General features: G+C 38.0%; 1 protein-coding gene across 1 annotated transcript; it reads right to left on the reverse strand.

The window, feature by feature from the left end:
* Window positions 1–3809: 3809 nt before the first annotated feature.
* On the reverse strand, window positions 3810–13598 carry LOC109863904 (serine protease nudel-like). Its single transcript, XM_020444577.1, has 22 exons — window positions 12407–13598; window positions 11339–11905; window positions 10905–11141; window positions 10217–10377; window positions 9906–10057; window positions 9303–9752; window positions 8793–9109; window positions 8486–8633; window positions 8250–8386; window positions 7867–8097; window positions 7643–7787; window positions 7345–7514; window positions 6994–7107; window positions 6739–6925; window positions 6289–6615; window positions 5923–6111; window positions 5683–5830; window positions 5422–5596; window positions 5136–5315; window positions 4769–5006; window positions 4507–4614; window positions 3810–4413 (listed from the first exon to the last, which is right to left on the reverse strand). The coding sequence occupies exons 1-22, from the start codon at window positions 13596–13598 to the stop codon at window positions 4110–4112; spliced, it is 5877 nt and encodes a 1958-aa protein (XP_020300166.1). The 3' UTR covers window positions 3810–4109.
* Between the last annotated feature and the right edge of the window lie 2982 nt (window positions 13599–16580).

Below are 16580 nucleotides of genomic sequence, written 5' to 3' on the forward strand. Positions count from 1 at the left end.
TCAGTCCGGGAACTTTCCGGACAAACTGTGTATGCGCAGAGACCGAACCGACTGTACACAAGGATCGGAATCCACGACCGACAGGAAACCACCAGGATGTAACGGTACCGAAGCGCGATTACTTCGCTCGCAAGTGTCGAAGTTGTCGATAAATGCGAAGGAACCATCGATTTTTGTTGTAGCACTCGCTCTGTCGTGTCGGTCGTTTTTCCAACAACGACGAACACGGTGACCTCCAATAAGAGAAGCTGCTGGAATAATAAGTCGCGCCGCGTTTTCACCGTAAATGAAAGTCCAACAAACCAAAAACCTCTTTTTTAAAATTGTTGACTTAGTAACTTGTGGAAGAGTCGTGGTGTTAATTTATTTATTTACATTATACGTCTCTTCTCGCACCGCACATTACGCCAGACACGGTCGTCATCGTTTATAAATTTCTTGAGGATATCAACAAACGGGATAGGAACTTCCTTGATCCCGGGATGATTCATATCCGACGCGCGATGCAGATATACAATGGCGATGAGTCCAAGCGGAACAGAGCGGGTTTAATCAAGGATACGAGCGACGTAATGCGGGTATATAATTCGTAATGAGGACTTTACACATTCCTGAACGTCGTCCGCTTTCTCTGGTCGTCTCTCTCGCGCCCGTTCAACGGGAGATTTCTCCACGTCGTCGCGTCTTACTCTTTGATCCTTTCTCTGCCCGTGGCCCGTCCTTACCTCCACTGTCGAGTCCAGTTCGGACCAAAGCGGCGAGTAATTCATTCCAAAACGATCATTAGTTCAGGCATTCTCAACCTGCACTTCGCCAAGTGCACCTCACCTCCTCGTCTTTTCTTCATTGTTGCCAAGAAAAATGAATGACATCATAATTATAAATACAAAATTTATCAGCGAGACGCAATCTGTTTGCGCCGAACTGCGCAGAATTTTATATTGTTAAATCAAACACAGAATATCTTTAAGGAACAATTAAATTATGACACGCTACTTTTATATTTAAAACTGTGAATAAAAAAAATATTTGTTTTACGCGCTTATCAGAAACCATTTTCTCTACTGTTTTCGCCACAAAAGCTTTTCGAGGCGATTAAAATATTTTTGTGCAAGTGAAAATGTTTTTCCAAAGCAACATCCGATTTCCTACGTTAGTGTATCGATACACTTTGCACCTCGACGCGAAAAATCGCGCCACGTGAAAGTATCGATTTGCGGATAATTCTCGGACGGAAAATTCGCCTCGGTATTAAAAAAAATAAAAAAAAAAAAAAAATTGGCAGCAATCTAGCCTGAATCCGGCTTTGTTTTTTTACGTTGTATTATATACAACGCTCGTGCACCTGCATGAGCAACGCTTTGCGTGCACATGCAAACGCGCATACACAGTTGCGCGGGGAATGAAGAACCTTAGGCGGTGTGTGGAAGCCAACCAACCGGGATCAACGGTACTTCTCGGAATTAAATTACACATAGTCTACCCACCCTCTCCTCTTGATGTTGATTGCATAATCAATGCCTTGAATCGCGTCGAGGAAAAACTCCGATTGCTCATTGTCAGCCGCTCCTTCAACTGGTTTACATTTAAAGAAAGCTGAGAAGATTATGTTCAAGTACATCATGTTCAAGTGCGCGCAATATCCGACGATGGAGAACTTCGTGAAGTAATAAAAAAATCGTAGAAAGGATAATTATCAAAAATACACACACGTATATTTTATTGTGCATATTGATTTACGTAAGAAGATAAAAGAAAAAAAATTCTACTTTTGATATTGCTCTCTCAAGGGGAGAAGAATTGTATTATAATAACAGAATAAATCTGGTCGCCGTGGTCGCCGGACAGTCATGCATATATGCATGATCACCGACATTCCGAGCTCCCGGTTACTATGGAGCAATCGATAAGGCACAGCATCCGGCGTGCAAAAAAAAGTACGTGCCTCGCGTACGTGCTTGGTTGCGTGAGTTAATAAGCGATGTGAATGACTTAAAGGTATTTAACCGCGCTAAAACAATATTCGCGAGCGCGCACTAGAAACTCGCTTCATCCGCTCCGCCGCAACGAGATATACTCCATATCTTCCGGTGATTACAATATTGGCTAATAATTTGCGAAAGACACCAATTTGCGCAAAATATCTTCTCACGTGTCGGAATAAAAAAAATTTATTTATTTATTTTTTTTTTATTCGAAAAGTCAATGCGCATGTACTTCTTTAACTCGCTCTCGTACGTATCCGAAACTTCAATCAGAGCGTGAATCTGCTTATCGGAAAGTACGTGGAAAGTGGATCGAAAGTATGTACACGCGCGTACATATATCGCGATTGTCTGTCATGCGTAACCGCAATGATATCGAAAATACATCGGTTAAATTCTCAACTCGACTTTGACTCGACGAGAGAAGTGAGCCAACGTGAAATTACGTTTTCACGTCGTGCTTACAAAGCAGGAAATAATCACAACAATAGAGAGTAGCAAACGAGCAGCGTAAACGAAAGAAAAACGCGTGGATTAAATATAATACAATAGGATGCGGTTATGATAAGATGCGGTAGAACCGGGCGTGCACCGAAGAAAAACCAGCCGTGGTTTATATCTCCCTCGTTTTCGCTCGAAAGAACCGGGAAAGGAGTTTCCGCGTGGCTGTCGGTCGAGAATTTACCGATACCGAGCTGTATCCTCCCGATTGGGCGGCAGCTTTTGACGTAAAACGGCACATAAAGTATTGGAATCAAGAAGAACGCTATGTAAAAAGCAAAAATACGGATGAATGAATGCATTGATGATGACGTTAAAAATCGTAGAAGATTTTACTTATGTTTTACGTAAATTTTTATATCTCAGTTAGTTTATTGACAAAAATCTATTTTTTTTTTGTACAATTTGATGTAAAAAACTCGATTTTCTAATTTTTTATTGTGTGTGATAACTATTTAATTTCATTGAATTAAGATCATCGAGCAGATTTGCATTTATCGAAACGCAAACACCGAGCACACGAAATTGCGGGAACGGCAGATAAATGAACATGGAATCGAACAAAAAATGAACGAAGAAGGGGCAGATGGAATGTAGCGAATGGGGTCGCTGCCGTTGAAGGTAAACGACTGCGTCCCCCGGACTTCTCCTGGCAAGTTGCCTTCGAATGCCACGCGGAACGACGGAAAACGATATCCAGTCACATTCTCCGAGTGACTAATTCACGCTATCTCCTACCTAACGCACACATGAATATGCGGTCTACTCGATCATAGTAGTATTGGAAAAGTCAATCAGCCACGAAAGTTGAAGTTTCACAATGAAAACGGTGATCTGGTTCTTTGGCCAACCGCGAGTTGCAAGAATCAAAGAGAGAGAGAGAGAGTAGAAAATAAATAATAAAAACTAGATTGATGTATTAAAAGAGAGATATTTAAATTATAAAAAATAAAATGCGTAAATATATATTTATATAGATAATACAAAACAACGTTTTAAAATTTATAATAAAAAAATTAAATAAAATAGCCGCAAGATGCCTTACCAAATTTCGTTGTTATTAAATGGATGACGTGATTGTCAAGGACGTCAAGGAATTTTATATTGACCGAGGTTAGATTGGTTTGTGAGTCAGAACTTCTACCGTTGTATGTTTGAATTCTTCGCAATTTTAAAATATTTTGTTACACGTGCACGTTACACTTACGTTGACATGAGAGAGCAAAAACTGCTGTTCTGACTCTTCGATTCTCCTCCTTTCTCAAACGGACTCAGAATTGTCAGTCAAGATAGAATACAAAAAATTATCACACATAGATTTATTTGATTGTACAAATATACAACAAAAACAAATAATTATATCTAACACTTTGTTTGAGAAAAAATGATTGTTTCTAGTGTTTAACGATGCACTTTGCCTGTGTTCTTGTTATCACAATTATTTAAACTGATCTTTTAACGACACGCTTTATCTTCTTTTTACATCTCACCGCGATCAATGTAAAAACTTAATATATCTTGATCTGACGGTGCGCGAACAAAATGCAAAAATGAAATTGTAAATTGTATGAAATGTAAGTATGTTGTGTTACCTAATGAATTTAATGTGGAAAGAGAAATATTTTATTGACTGCATCTGACGAAGAGACGATGACATGTTTCTTTTGGTGGAGCCAAAGTTACAAGCGGCTTATTGTAATGCATAGCTGTCCACGTTTCCGTGTTTAATCGTATCACATAGAACTCATCAAGATACGGAACAACAGGATTGCTCGAAATTGCTTTATTTTCGGAATCGATCGTTCCGTTTAAGTATCCGATTTTTTGACAAGCAATTTTCGCTTGTGTTTCCAAATTATCCGATTCCGAGAAACACCGAGAGTGCCATACGCCGTAAGATCGTTGTATCACTTCCCCTGTACCAAAACTAAAAACCAATTTGGCAAAGTTATATTCTTTGTAAACTTGTTAATTTACAACAATTCTTTAATTGTTTATTGCTTCAAGTCTCGAATCTTACCTGTTATCTGTCGAATTTACTTTTATACACTCAGCTTCGTCTTCGCCATTCGGACAATCCTTCTCGTCATCGCACACGAAGTCTAGCGGGAAGCAGGTAAGACTTTCTCTGCACATATACAAGAGATAAGACGTAGAACAAAAACATGTAACAATTATAATTGTATAAAACCTTCGAAAAATCTTTGTTTTATTTTTCGAGCACATCAAAACTCAGAAACAAAACGTGCATCGAGGTGTTAGAATTGTTTGTTGCGTCTTACGTGTTGCATTTGAAGCTGGTTTCGGTGCAGTTACATCTTTCTGGCGATTCATCGCTCTTATCGTAACAATGTCGCACACCATCGCACAACCGTTCCGGCGAAGTCAATTCGAGATAGTTCGCACATGTGCAGATTATAGGCTCATCCGTTCCGTCCGAACAATCTACTTTACTGTCGCAAAATGCGCTCTTCGGAACGCACATGCCATTCTTGCATCGCAATTGCGATTTCGAACATTCTACATAGAAAAACACAAAGTGGTGAGTTGGAACACAAGTGAGAAAAAAATTATAACACAGTAATTCACTGTGTCACAAAATTATTGATTGATCGGTCTGCTAATTGCAGTTATGAAAAATTAACTCACCGAGATTAACAATACTTCTTTCGACCATAGAGGTGCTATTCATACACATGTCTGTGTTTTCGTCAGCTCCGTCTCGGCAATCCTTCACGTCATCGCACACTTGAAACCAGGGAACGCATTTTCCCGTATTACACCGAACACCGTTGCATTCGGGTTCAGGTGTTGGATGTAATTTCTCCTCTGCAATAAAATAATAATCAATTTTAAGGAAAACAGAAAGTTGTTCTTGTGACACAATCAACAAAACTATTAATGTCAATTTAAAATCTCAGCGTGACAAACTCACCTAAGATTTGCGTGAGATAAGCGTGGATGTAATCGATACTCGTCAAATTTCGAGTTTTTCGGAAGCTGCACGAGCCTTCGTTCTCGTGAAACACGGCTGCGGGATACCATCCTGCCGCGCCGCGACAAAATACCGTTCCGCTCCAAGGCGATGAACTTTCGTCCTTTTTTTGAGTCTAAACGTGCGGGTCGAATTAAAACTCTTATATTGCGAATGTGTAGATAATAAAAAAAACTAATTACAATTCGCCGCGAAACTCACCGAACATTTGGAATCGAAACCTTCGGTGAAACAGCGGTAACACTTGTCGCAATTTTGCAGGATCGATTTCAGAAGAATCGATTGCGTGACATGGTTGTCGTCCGTGCCAACAGCCACGCACAAATCGTTCACCGCCGGCGGATAAATTCTGTAAAAGTGACAAAATAACATTAAAAAAGTGTGATTATATAAATGTATCATAGTGAGATGTAAAACACGCAGATGATAAAGTATACGTACTTCTTTTCTAAAAACAACGGTTTAACGTAACGGGTAAAGTTCACTGCGGTCTTCAAGTGCAGCAACGAGATGTCCGACGTCTTCACGTTTCTGATCTCGTCAACTACCGATACTTGTTGATGGGGTCCGTCCACGTAAAGATACGTTCGACTGTAGCCAAGCACAGCCGCCGTATAATTCACCGACAATCTGTAATATATATTTTACTCTTTGTTGCGTCTTCTTCTCATCTCGGCGATTAAATCTCGAGTGCAAAAAACCAATCTCGTTGAAAAAAAATACATGAAGTGGAGCAACATGATCCGACAATCGAGACGAATCGTATTTTCACGAAAAGGATTTGTGAAGAAATGTAAAATCACTCACTTGATGTCTTCGGTGCATTTCGAGCTCGACAGGAGCCAATCTGGTTCGAGAAGCAATGCCGAGCAGCGGTAATGGCCGTCGACGAAGATGGCGGCCAGCCACGGCCACAGGTAGGTATGATTTCTGGCTCTGTGATCGACGATCAGATGCGTGTCGACGCTACTGCTTAAAACCGGTCTGCAACGAATACGTAGCGCCGTGCACGTGACGTTCTCCGCAACGTTACTTGGCGATGGTTCGTGATGACTCGTTGCGTTGTCCTTTTTCCACGACCTCGTTTTCAGCATTGTCTTGTTCACAGGTACCGTATACACCGATTGCGCACTCCTGCGTGCAAACAAAAATATTTTAATATTTTTGAGTTTCACTTTAGTTTTAAGAAAAACTTCATAAAATATATACTCAGTATCACACACACATTAAACTACTATTACTACAAATGTCACGTACATAAATCCAAGATATTCGCAAATGTTTTGTCCAATTGACGAAACCAGAGAGTTGTTGCTCAAAACATCCGGTGGAACGCATATTGTTTTCCACGTTTCTTTGTAATATTGGCTGAGCAGACCATCCGTGTTTAAAACTGTCAAGTTATCGTCGTCCACATTTACGTACTCGCCATCGGTCAGAGCGACTGAAAAAAAAAAAAAAAACGGCACAATATTTATCCTGTCCTACAAATTACAAATCGTGTGTACTTACAGCAGTCCATCTCGTCTTCTTTGAAAGGACAGTCGTTGATTTCGTTGCATCTTTTTTTCATCGAGACGCATCTTCCGCTTTTGCTGCAGTAAAACTCGTCGTCTCTGCATATACCTGCGCGGAAAAAAAAGTTTTGCTATTATTAGCAAGAAAAATTGTTGAGTCTATTGAATTTTTTGTTTCATCGACAAATTATCTCAATAAACTCAGCAAGTTTTTCTTGCTAGCCGTACAGTAATTGATTTCTTGCTATTCTAGCAAATCTGTTTTTTTTTTTTCGTGTGAAACAGGATTAATCGATTGTCATAGGAGTAAAAACCGCGCCAATATTATGATTGACGTATGCAATACCGCAATCGTTCTCGTCCGTTTTGTCGACGCAGTCCAAATGTCCGTCGCAAATTGCTGTCGGTTGAAAGTTCGACAGATAGTCTCTGCACGTGCAATTCTCTTCATCTGTCCCGTCTTCGCAATCCAAATGCCCGTTGCATCTTTTATTGAGCTTTATTGTTTGAAGTATTCTGTAAACATGAAGAGGAATATGTTAACTCGCAATGTGTTCTCTCATTGAAGAGAGTTCTTTAGAAATCAAATTAATAATTTTGACTGTGTTTGAATACAGAAAATTTAAATATTTTCACCAACTCACTTTTCACACGTGAACGTTGTTCTCACGACCGATTTTCTTGATACAAACGTATCGTTTTCCGCAACATTTTTATTGTCTTCATCGTTCACTCTTTTGTAGACGAAGTAACGAAGAAGCGGATCCTGCGTTCTTTCCCTGTTTGTTTCTGTAATATTAAATTTTCATATTATTTTATTCAAAAAGTGAGAATCTGTTTCAGAGCAATGACAACAACGATAACTCACGTAGCCAACGGTTGTTCATAGAATTGCGAGTCGGATTTGTCATTGACACCATGGTGTTATTTGCTAACCGCCACTTTGCAGCGTAGTCTTCTTGGCAATTCATTTCATCTTCTGCGCTGAAACACCCTGTCTCGCCATCGCACCTAGAGATAACAGGGATGCATATACCTAATTGCGAGGTACAAGTCACTCCTGGACAGGTACTTGACGGTTCAATCAACGTGCCAATTACTAGAAAAAAAATCGTACAATTCGATCTCAAGAAAAAGGAAATAATAAATATCAGAAAGGATAATATTTTTTGCGCAATTTATGTTTCATTTCTTCTTATTTTGAAAGTACAATTTGTTTACATCAAAAACCAATATCTTGTTCGCACTCACCTGAACCTCTGAATACTTCGTCCATCCAACTCATAAAATACTTCACTTTCATATAAATACCAGGCGTTTCACGCCCACATCCAAATCCATGACTGACTATACCCGCCACGTACCATATCGACGTCTCGTTTGGGTTTCTGTAGAACAGAAATTTTGTAACAACAATTATATTCTCGGCGCGCTTGCTCAATTAAGTGCTTTGCGCTTATTTCTTCTTCAACCACGTAATGTTTCACCTGCATATTAAGGGACTGCCGCTGTCATCCTCGCAAGAATCGCGACCACCTTCGGCATATTCCGCGCACAGCAATGAATCGCTGTGTTTCCAGTCGTAATACGGACACGATTCGAAAATATCTACTTCCACTTCTCGCAACGAATCCGCTAAAATGTACAAGATTTTAGTCCCGTGAATTTTACACATGATTTTTGTTTGCAATTTTACGTATGCAATTACGAATAAAAATAGAATGTTCAAATATTATTGAGATTGCAAGCTGATTATTCCTATCGCTAAATAAAGTTTAAAGTTTGTTAGTTTACTTGCTGTCCCGTTTTCTTTTAAGTCTCCATAACCGATAACGATGCACTGAGACTGCGGCGTTGGACCAAACTCCCACTCAGATCCCATAGTGATATTACTAGGTAAATAAGCTACATTAACGTATCGGTTTAAATCAAGCGGTTGGTTGAGCCATATTATTGCTATATCGAACTGGCTAAAATCCTCGTTGTACTGAGGATGAACAAATATAAATCTCGCTTTTCTTATTTGAGTAAACGGTGAAAATGAGTCAAATCTGTGCATGCCGGCTATCACTTCGTAATATGAATGCACAGTCTCCGATTCTAAGGAATCCCTGAAAATAAATGTTTTGTTCAAATGTAAATTTGTGTTTGATGTACATACTTATACTGCTATAAATAATAAATATATATTATTATTATTATTATATATATATATATATATATATATAATAATAATAACATATATGAATATATGTTAATCCTAAAAAATTGCAAATCAAATTATTTTTGAAAACAACTTCTCACTTTTTGTTCACGCAATGAGCCGCGGTGAGTATCTTGCTCTCGCTAATAATAACACCTCCGCAATGAATGTAACCGTCTTTTGAAATAGCGACGACAAAAGGCCACCGCGCGAGACTCGGATGACCGCCGATTATTCCAACGAGATTGTCATCATCTTGCTCATCGTCTATTTCATTTACATTTAACAGTCCCAACGTATTCAAGTAGAGTTCATGAATTCTTTCACTTTCCGAGGTGACAAGTTTCGCGTGACTGTTGAATTTCTCAAATCTGTTCTTAGATAATTGATCAATACGGTTCTCAGGTTTCGTTATCTGTTTGCATTGCACGAATATCGCTGCGCTCGAACATTCGTTGTATTCAAACGTATGCTTTCCGAAGAATCCTTTTACGTAAGGACCACGGAAGACGTTTTTAGATACGCCAACGACCTCCACTTCCGGATATATTCTGAAAAATTACGTCAAAATAATTTCATGCAAAAGTATGAAATGTGTGTTTGTCAATTAAAAAATTTAACACAATTGTTCAACAAGTTGTTTGAAAAAATTATATGAAAAATATATGAACATAAAAAATTGAGAACACAAATCAATGACGTACTCTATAAATGATGGCGGAGGATTAGGGTAAAATTCAGCCGTGCAAGCACTTAGCGCTAAATCATATGAAAAGTCCGAAGTCGCACAAACGGGATACCATTTCCCATGCACGTTCATATGCAGATATCCACTGGTGTAACCAATTACAAGTGTCTAATAACATTATTGTAACAATTAGCATGTAACCAATATAATAATAAAACAAAAATAAATAATTAATAGATAAATCGAAAAATGTAAGCTTAATTTATACATCCTATATATACTCTCTAAAGTAGTTTAAACATGTGGTAGCATATTTTGCGCGCGTACTTCATTTTGAACGACGTATGATTGTGAAAGTACAGAACATTCTTCCTCATCTATCCTGTTGGGACACTGTTCAATGCCGTCGCAACGTTGCGACATAGGCACGCAAATTGGATTATCGTCTGCATCTCTTAATTTACAACTGTAAGTATCATCCCCACAACCTGGAAATACAAAATTTTATTAACGTAAAACATAACGTAAAAGTTTTGTTTAACAATTTTTAATTCTATAATATCGTAAAACAGTTTAAAAATTTTTTTTAAGTATAAATGCGTATTATTGTATACGCTTATATTTTTAAGCTAGTTTTACGGATAAAGTAGCGTACACGTGTTTACTGCAACCAGTATTTAGCGTCATCTGGTGGAAACAAAAATTGATTAAAAACTACAAATGTTACGTTTTTCGTAACATAATTAAAAAAATCTCTCACGATAAAGCGTATACATTACTTTGATTGTTATTGGAATTTCTGTGTAATCTAATTCTGATAAAAAATAGCAAAAGAATATGATAATCGGTTGGTTACTGAGATTCCTATTTTATCAGATATATTTTTTGTTCCTATTTGTTGTTATATTTGCTCTCTCTCTCTCTCTCTCTCTCTCTCTCTCTCTCTCTCTCTTTTGTACTTATATATTATATATATATATTTTTTTTTAAATTTATTCTTTCTTCTGTAATTTACCAAAACAATCTTCTTCATCCTCCGCATGTGGACAGTCTATATAACCGTCGCAGTTGTATTTAAGTGGTAAACGGTTTACACAGAGGCAGTCTACTTCGTCGCTAGAATCCCAACAATCAATTACGTTGTCACACCACTTAGTTTTCGAAATGCAGTTTCCATCGTTACAACGACGATCATTTTCAGTGCACACTTGGGACTGCTGGGAAGGCGGTTTGGACAAGTATTCTGTAATAACTATCATCATACCACATAATTACAAAATGATAATACATTCTAATGTGCAGTTATTTCTTTTCAAATGTCAAGAACAAAACACATTATAATTTTTAATAAACTTCAAACATAAAATGAAAAAAGAAAAAATACCCAAAGAAATTGAAAAGAAAAAATCTAGGAAACTAAATTCAAACATATAAAATAATTAGACTTACATGTTGTCGTATTCGAATTTGACCATTCTTTTGACGATTCTTCTTTCTCTTCTATGTCATTGAAAAATTGTTGTGGCGGAACAAACGATGGTGGAAAACTAAATGTCGGCAATGACATGTAAGTGCAGAAGTATGGTGTGCCTACAGTCGGCTGCTCGCTCTCTGCAATCGGTTGGGACACGAATGGCTTGGTAATCGGTACGTTCGACGTAATGGTGGAACTTTGTCCTGTCGGCGTCAGATTGCCAGCGTAGCCGAATTTCGGCAAAAACTGCGCGGTGTTCGTGCTACTCGGCGCTGAGAAATCCTGTAAAGGATACTGAAACGGAAATGCACGACTTTGCGAGGAGAAAGAACCGGATAAGTTTGGGTAAAAGGATCCCGGAGACATTTGCTTAACGGTAGGTTGATTAGGGGATCCGAAGAAGCAGACCGGATGCACCGTCCACGTTGAGGAGTTTAGCTGTTGGAGTTTCGTGCTTTCTGCAATTGGCTCAATGGATTTGTTGTTCTCCCGCGAACTATTGGCCGACGTAACAGAATAAGCGCCTTTTTTCCAACCCGTTTCTGTGTTTAACAATCATGTATATATGTTATATATTAAAATATATTTTATATATTAAAATAATTCATTTTATCATTATTTTAAGAAAAATAATTAAATTAATTAACTGGTCAATTTGCAAAAGAATGAAGTCTAAAGATTAAGTTTCTCTCTCTCTCGACAGTTTACGTTATTTGTTTGTGCGGCATAAACAGACAAACTTCTTTTCACTAGTTTTCTCATTTAAAGTCAACCAATTATCTTGTTTTCTTACTAAACGTGAATTTCCGAGACTCTCTTTCAGTTTGCATCCAATCGCCTTTGAAACGGGTAGTTGATAGGCAGACCTACCCTTTTTAATTTTGACTTGTAAATTACGGCGCGATGTAAAATATCGCTTCTAATGTTTACAGAAAACTATTTTTTACAGAAAACGCATATAAAGGCATTGTTTTTTAAACAAAAAAGTTGTCTTATTACTACTATCGCTCTTTCTTTGTATTTCTTTCCGACCACGTACGTACCGTTTGCGATCGTCGACTGATTTTCCGAGTGTCCCTCAGACGAAGGATGCACCGAAGGATGCACCGTGTTGTTGATTCCGATCACGTTGTATTCCTTCGGCACACTCGTCACGTTTTCATTGACCGCGATCTCCTTCGTAAGATCAATGAGCTTCCGCGTGTTCGTTTCGGTTAATCCTGTCGAATCAGCCGCAATTGTGGTTTCCCTGGATATTGCCTCGTCCGCTGTAATGGCGGTGTACTCTGTCGTTGATTTACTTGACTCAGTTGTAATAAACTGCGGTGTTACCGCACTATTTGCAACGCCACTGCTCGCAGATGTCACACGAATTTGATTTTCTTCGTTAATCCCTGATCTAGCGGAAACGCTTGTGCTGCTTTCAGGCTTTATCACATGCAAATCGTTTGAAATCGTATTATTGCTCTGCCGATCGTCATTTACGCTCGTTGTTAAATCGTTATCGTTAATATCAATGTCATGTACGTGTCCTTTCTGGTCTTCGTTTAAATCTGTATAATTGTCTGGTTTGAGGGTATTTCTATCTTTCAATGATTGATTCGTAGGAACTTCTGACGCGGTGTTTACAATCGAGGCCGTCTTCGAGTCTTTTTTCGCTCCTACTCGATTACCTTCCGCTTGCTTGGGATCGTCTTCGGCCACTTTATTTTTGTCATCTGGCAGGTTAAAAATATCGATGCCAGAATCGATCGAGCTATGACCTTCGTCAGGGTATTCTTCCGGTAAGTATTCTTGTTTCGCTAGTGACACAAAGTTGTCGCTTGTTTTGTCGGACAATTGCTGCAGCTGTTTGCAATGCAGACACTTCATAATATCGGGGAGATTCGACTTGAATTCCGTATTGACATCAACCTTTTTGTTGAAATCGCGTAGGTAGTTTTCCATCGTGTTCAACAGAAACTTGCAACGTTTCGCGCTCAAATTGCAATCTCTCTTCGTGCGGGATGTGTCTCGTTTGAAACGCATTCCGGCGTCCCTTTCATTTAACATAGAAAACGCATCGTTCTCCACGATTCCCGTTATCTGCTCCGTAAGATTCTGATCGTCGAGAGATGAGTCTCCATCACTCACTCGTGCTTCCGATAATGATCCTCGATCACTAAGTGGGTAGATCTGCCTATCCACGACCCGTTCCAAGCGTGATTCCGGCTGGATGCTAACTGAAAGAGTCATGGTGGAAGAGATGAGTCTTTGAGGACGTCAACGGAAAATCGTCCGATTGCGAGAGCCATCGAACGTGAATTTCTCTCAAGATTCTCTTTTGCGCACGTATCTACCCACCTGGATAATTAATGATGCTGTAGGTGACGAGCACGCTCCTCAGCAGAATATCGATCAGCAAAATGCTAACCACCACTGTCAAAAGAAGACACTTATAACGTCCAAAAATCGAACGACCACACTTGGTCGTTCTGCTTTTGTTGGATATTTTTTCTGAAAATTGTGCACGTAAAATATTATTATCTATTACATACAATCTCCTGAATATTATAGAGACATAACAAAATTGTGTAGTTTTTAATATTGCTATCGTTATTAAAACAATCGGACTTTGTTATAGATTTTGTTATTGTAAATGTGTGAGGCGCAAAAGTTACCTTCATTTCTCGAATTTGCCAATTCAACGCTACATAGCGAGTCGATATCGACTACTTGCGAGAATGCATTATCGTTGACATGCGATTTATTCGATTTGTCTGCGAGCCACACTAATAAAGAATACGATGAAAAGTTAATTGAAATGTGCGCGAATTATTCGAACTTGATATTCTAAATCTTAAAATGTAATATGTACTTACTTTTGAGTGCAAAGTATCTTGTCCCTAAGCGATCTTCACCGTAGATTACATCGGCGACAACTACCGTGGATCAATTCCAGTCGCTTTTTTGTAACAGCAATGCGTCAGCGTAAAAATGTCGATTAATCATTTTGACTCGTGTTACACGTGTGTCATTAAACTTTCTTTACACGCATTTTGATAAGTTTCGTTGTAGCGAAGATTGCGAAAAATGACGAACGGAATTTCAAATTTCTTCGACACATGTAACTTCCGCAAAATTTCGCATATACGTTGAAACTTATAAGCAAAACTTGATTAACCTCTTTTCGCACACAAACACGAGATTCCGAGATATTTTATTAGCATTTATCATTGCGATCTTTCGTACAAGAGAAACTTATAAATAATGGCCGCGAGTAATGGACCTCATTTCTAAACGGAATTTTTTTCTTACGACTTCAATGTGAAACTATCACTCTTCATTGTAGAAAGTTCTGCAGCTTGCAAAGTTTCAGTCTGCGTTATAAAAAAAAACTCAGAAAGATGAAAAGTCGGGTGATATTCATCTTCTATACAACAAAAAAAGAAAAAAAAAACAATTTTAATGAAACAAAAGTTCGCAAAAAAAAAACCTGATTTAAGAACTGCTGATGCATTTTTAATTTTCAGAAGGAAGATATCAAATCTCTCCAGTGGAATATTATTAATGTAAAAAGAGAACAAATTATTTTTTTAAGAAGAAGATGATTATATGACAATTATAATATAATTATTTACTTTCTAAAAAAATAATTATAATATAATTATAATTTTTTACGAAGAGTGCAACAAAAAAATATTATAGTTTTATTTTTTACATCCGTAAGGTTTTAATTTTAGATACAATGAAAGATATTTGATAAAAGTTTGCATAAAATACAGATTAGTCGTCTGAAATAAAATTACAAAACGGCGCAAATATCAATAATGTTGTAGCTACAACAAATAGTGTTGCTACGAGCCATTTAAACACACACACACACACACACATGCCCTGTATTAAAGTATTAATGGGATAAGTTTTAACCTCTTGGGGAGAAACGAGGCAAACCGTGCTTTTCCATATTGCCCTGCAAATTGATTGCGAATCGATCGTCGTTCGAACAGCACAGCTGACAATAGCTAACGTACGACACGTTGCTAGTTGATCTCATATTTTGCGATAGACTTTTCCTTCTTATTTAACAACTTTTATTTATGAAGAAATCGTTTAGTTATGCAACTTTTGTTGACGTTTAGTACCAAAAATTATATTTTACAACAATAGTAATCTATTTGGTAAAATTATGGAATGAAACTTTATATATTTAGTTTTTAAAGAAAATGAGCGAAACGATCTCTGAAAACCGAGATGACATGCGTAGCAACATCACTTATAACTCAAAAAACGGTTCATTCAGTAAAGAAATACGTTCTCAGTATAATGCGAGATTTTATATCGCGTTTTTTCTATCCTCATCCTACTTTATTGCAAACAGTTTATCTGCGCGCAATATGCAAAGCTGTCATATATTTGAAACTCCGGAAAGTTCGAGCGATGCGTTTCCACTGAACCGATGCGGTCTCGTGTAACAGAACACGATATTTTCTAAATTGCTTTACGTCATCTTTTTTCAATATATGTTTTATAATTACAGCTTTTTATTTTTATCGTCATATCTATCTCTATAATAATGTTTTTCTCCAAAAACCACTCTTAACAACTTTATATGGATAAGATCACATTTTGAAAATAAACTCTACTCTTAAAATATTTTTAGCTGTTGCAGATTATAATGTTTTATTATACTAGCACAACACAAGCGCGCGCTACGCGCACGCTATTATTATTTTCATTTTCATGTGTTGCATCAGTGAACACAATCTGTCACCGCGATGACAGCTAATATATATATCTTATAAACTATGTAATACACCTACGAGAGATGTCAAAAATAACGCATAAAAATCAAACTCAAAAAATAAAAGAAAGAGAGAAGAATGAAAAAACAACACGTGACTAAAGTCACGAGACAAAGAAAAGAGTAAAAAAGAAAATATTATACATATATTACAGATAATATTCTATATCTATATAATATACACATACATACATACAAACATATACACACATACACATATATATATATATATACCGTAATACGTGATCGAGGTCATTGACCCCGCCGCGGTCGCGCGTCCGAGGTCAATGGCCTCCCCCCACCAAAGCCGCGCGGCCGAGGTCAGTGACCTCCCCCCACCAAGGCCGCGCGGCCGAGGTCAGTGACCTCCCCCCACCAAGGCCGCGCGGCCGAGGTCAGTGCCCCGCCAAGGCCGCGCGGCCGAGGTCAGTGAC

Source organism: Pseudomyrmex gracilis, unplaced genomic scaffold, assembly GCF_002006095.1.
Source record: "Pseudomyrmex gracilis isolate BER0280 unplaced genomic scaffold, ASM200609v1 scaffold_0, whole genome shotgun sequence".
NCBI classification, from domain to species: Eukaryota; Metazoa; Arthropoda; class Insecta; order Hymenoptera; family Formicidae; genus Pseudomyrmex; species Pseudomyrmex gracilis.

What these genes read in the sequence shown, in the direction of transcription:
- LOC109863904 (XM_020444577.1), bottom strand. Translation starts at nt 13,598, where the DNA reads ATGACTCTTTCAGTTAGCATCCAGCCGGAATCACGCTTGGAACGGGTC. An exon ending in GGCAGTCCCTTAATATGCAG is followed by an intron (nt 8,387 to 8,485) that starts GTGAAACATTAC and finishes TCTGTTCTACAG; the next exon opens with AAACCCAAACGAGACGTCGA. An exon ending in GTTTCGATTCCAAATGTTCG is followed by an intron (nt 5,597 to 5,682) that starts GTGAGTTTCGCG and finishes CCGCACGTTTAG; the next exon opens with ACTCAAAAAAAGGACGAAAG.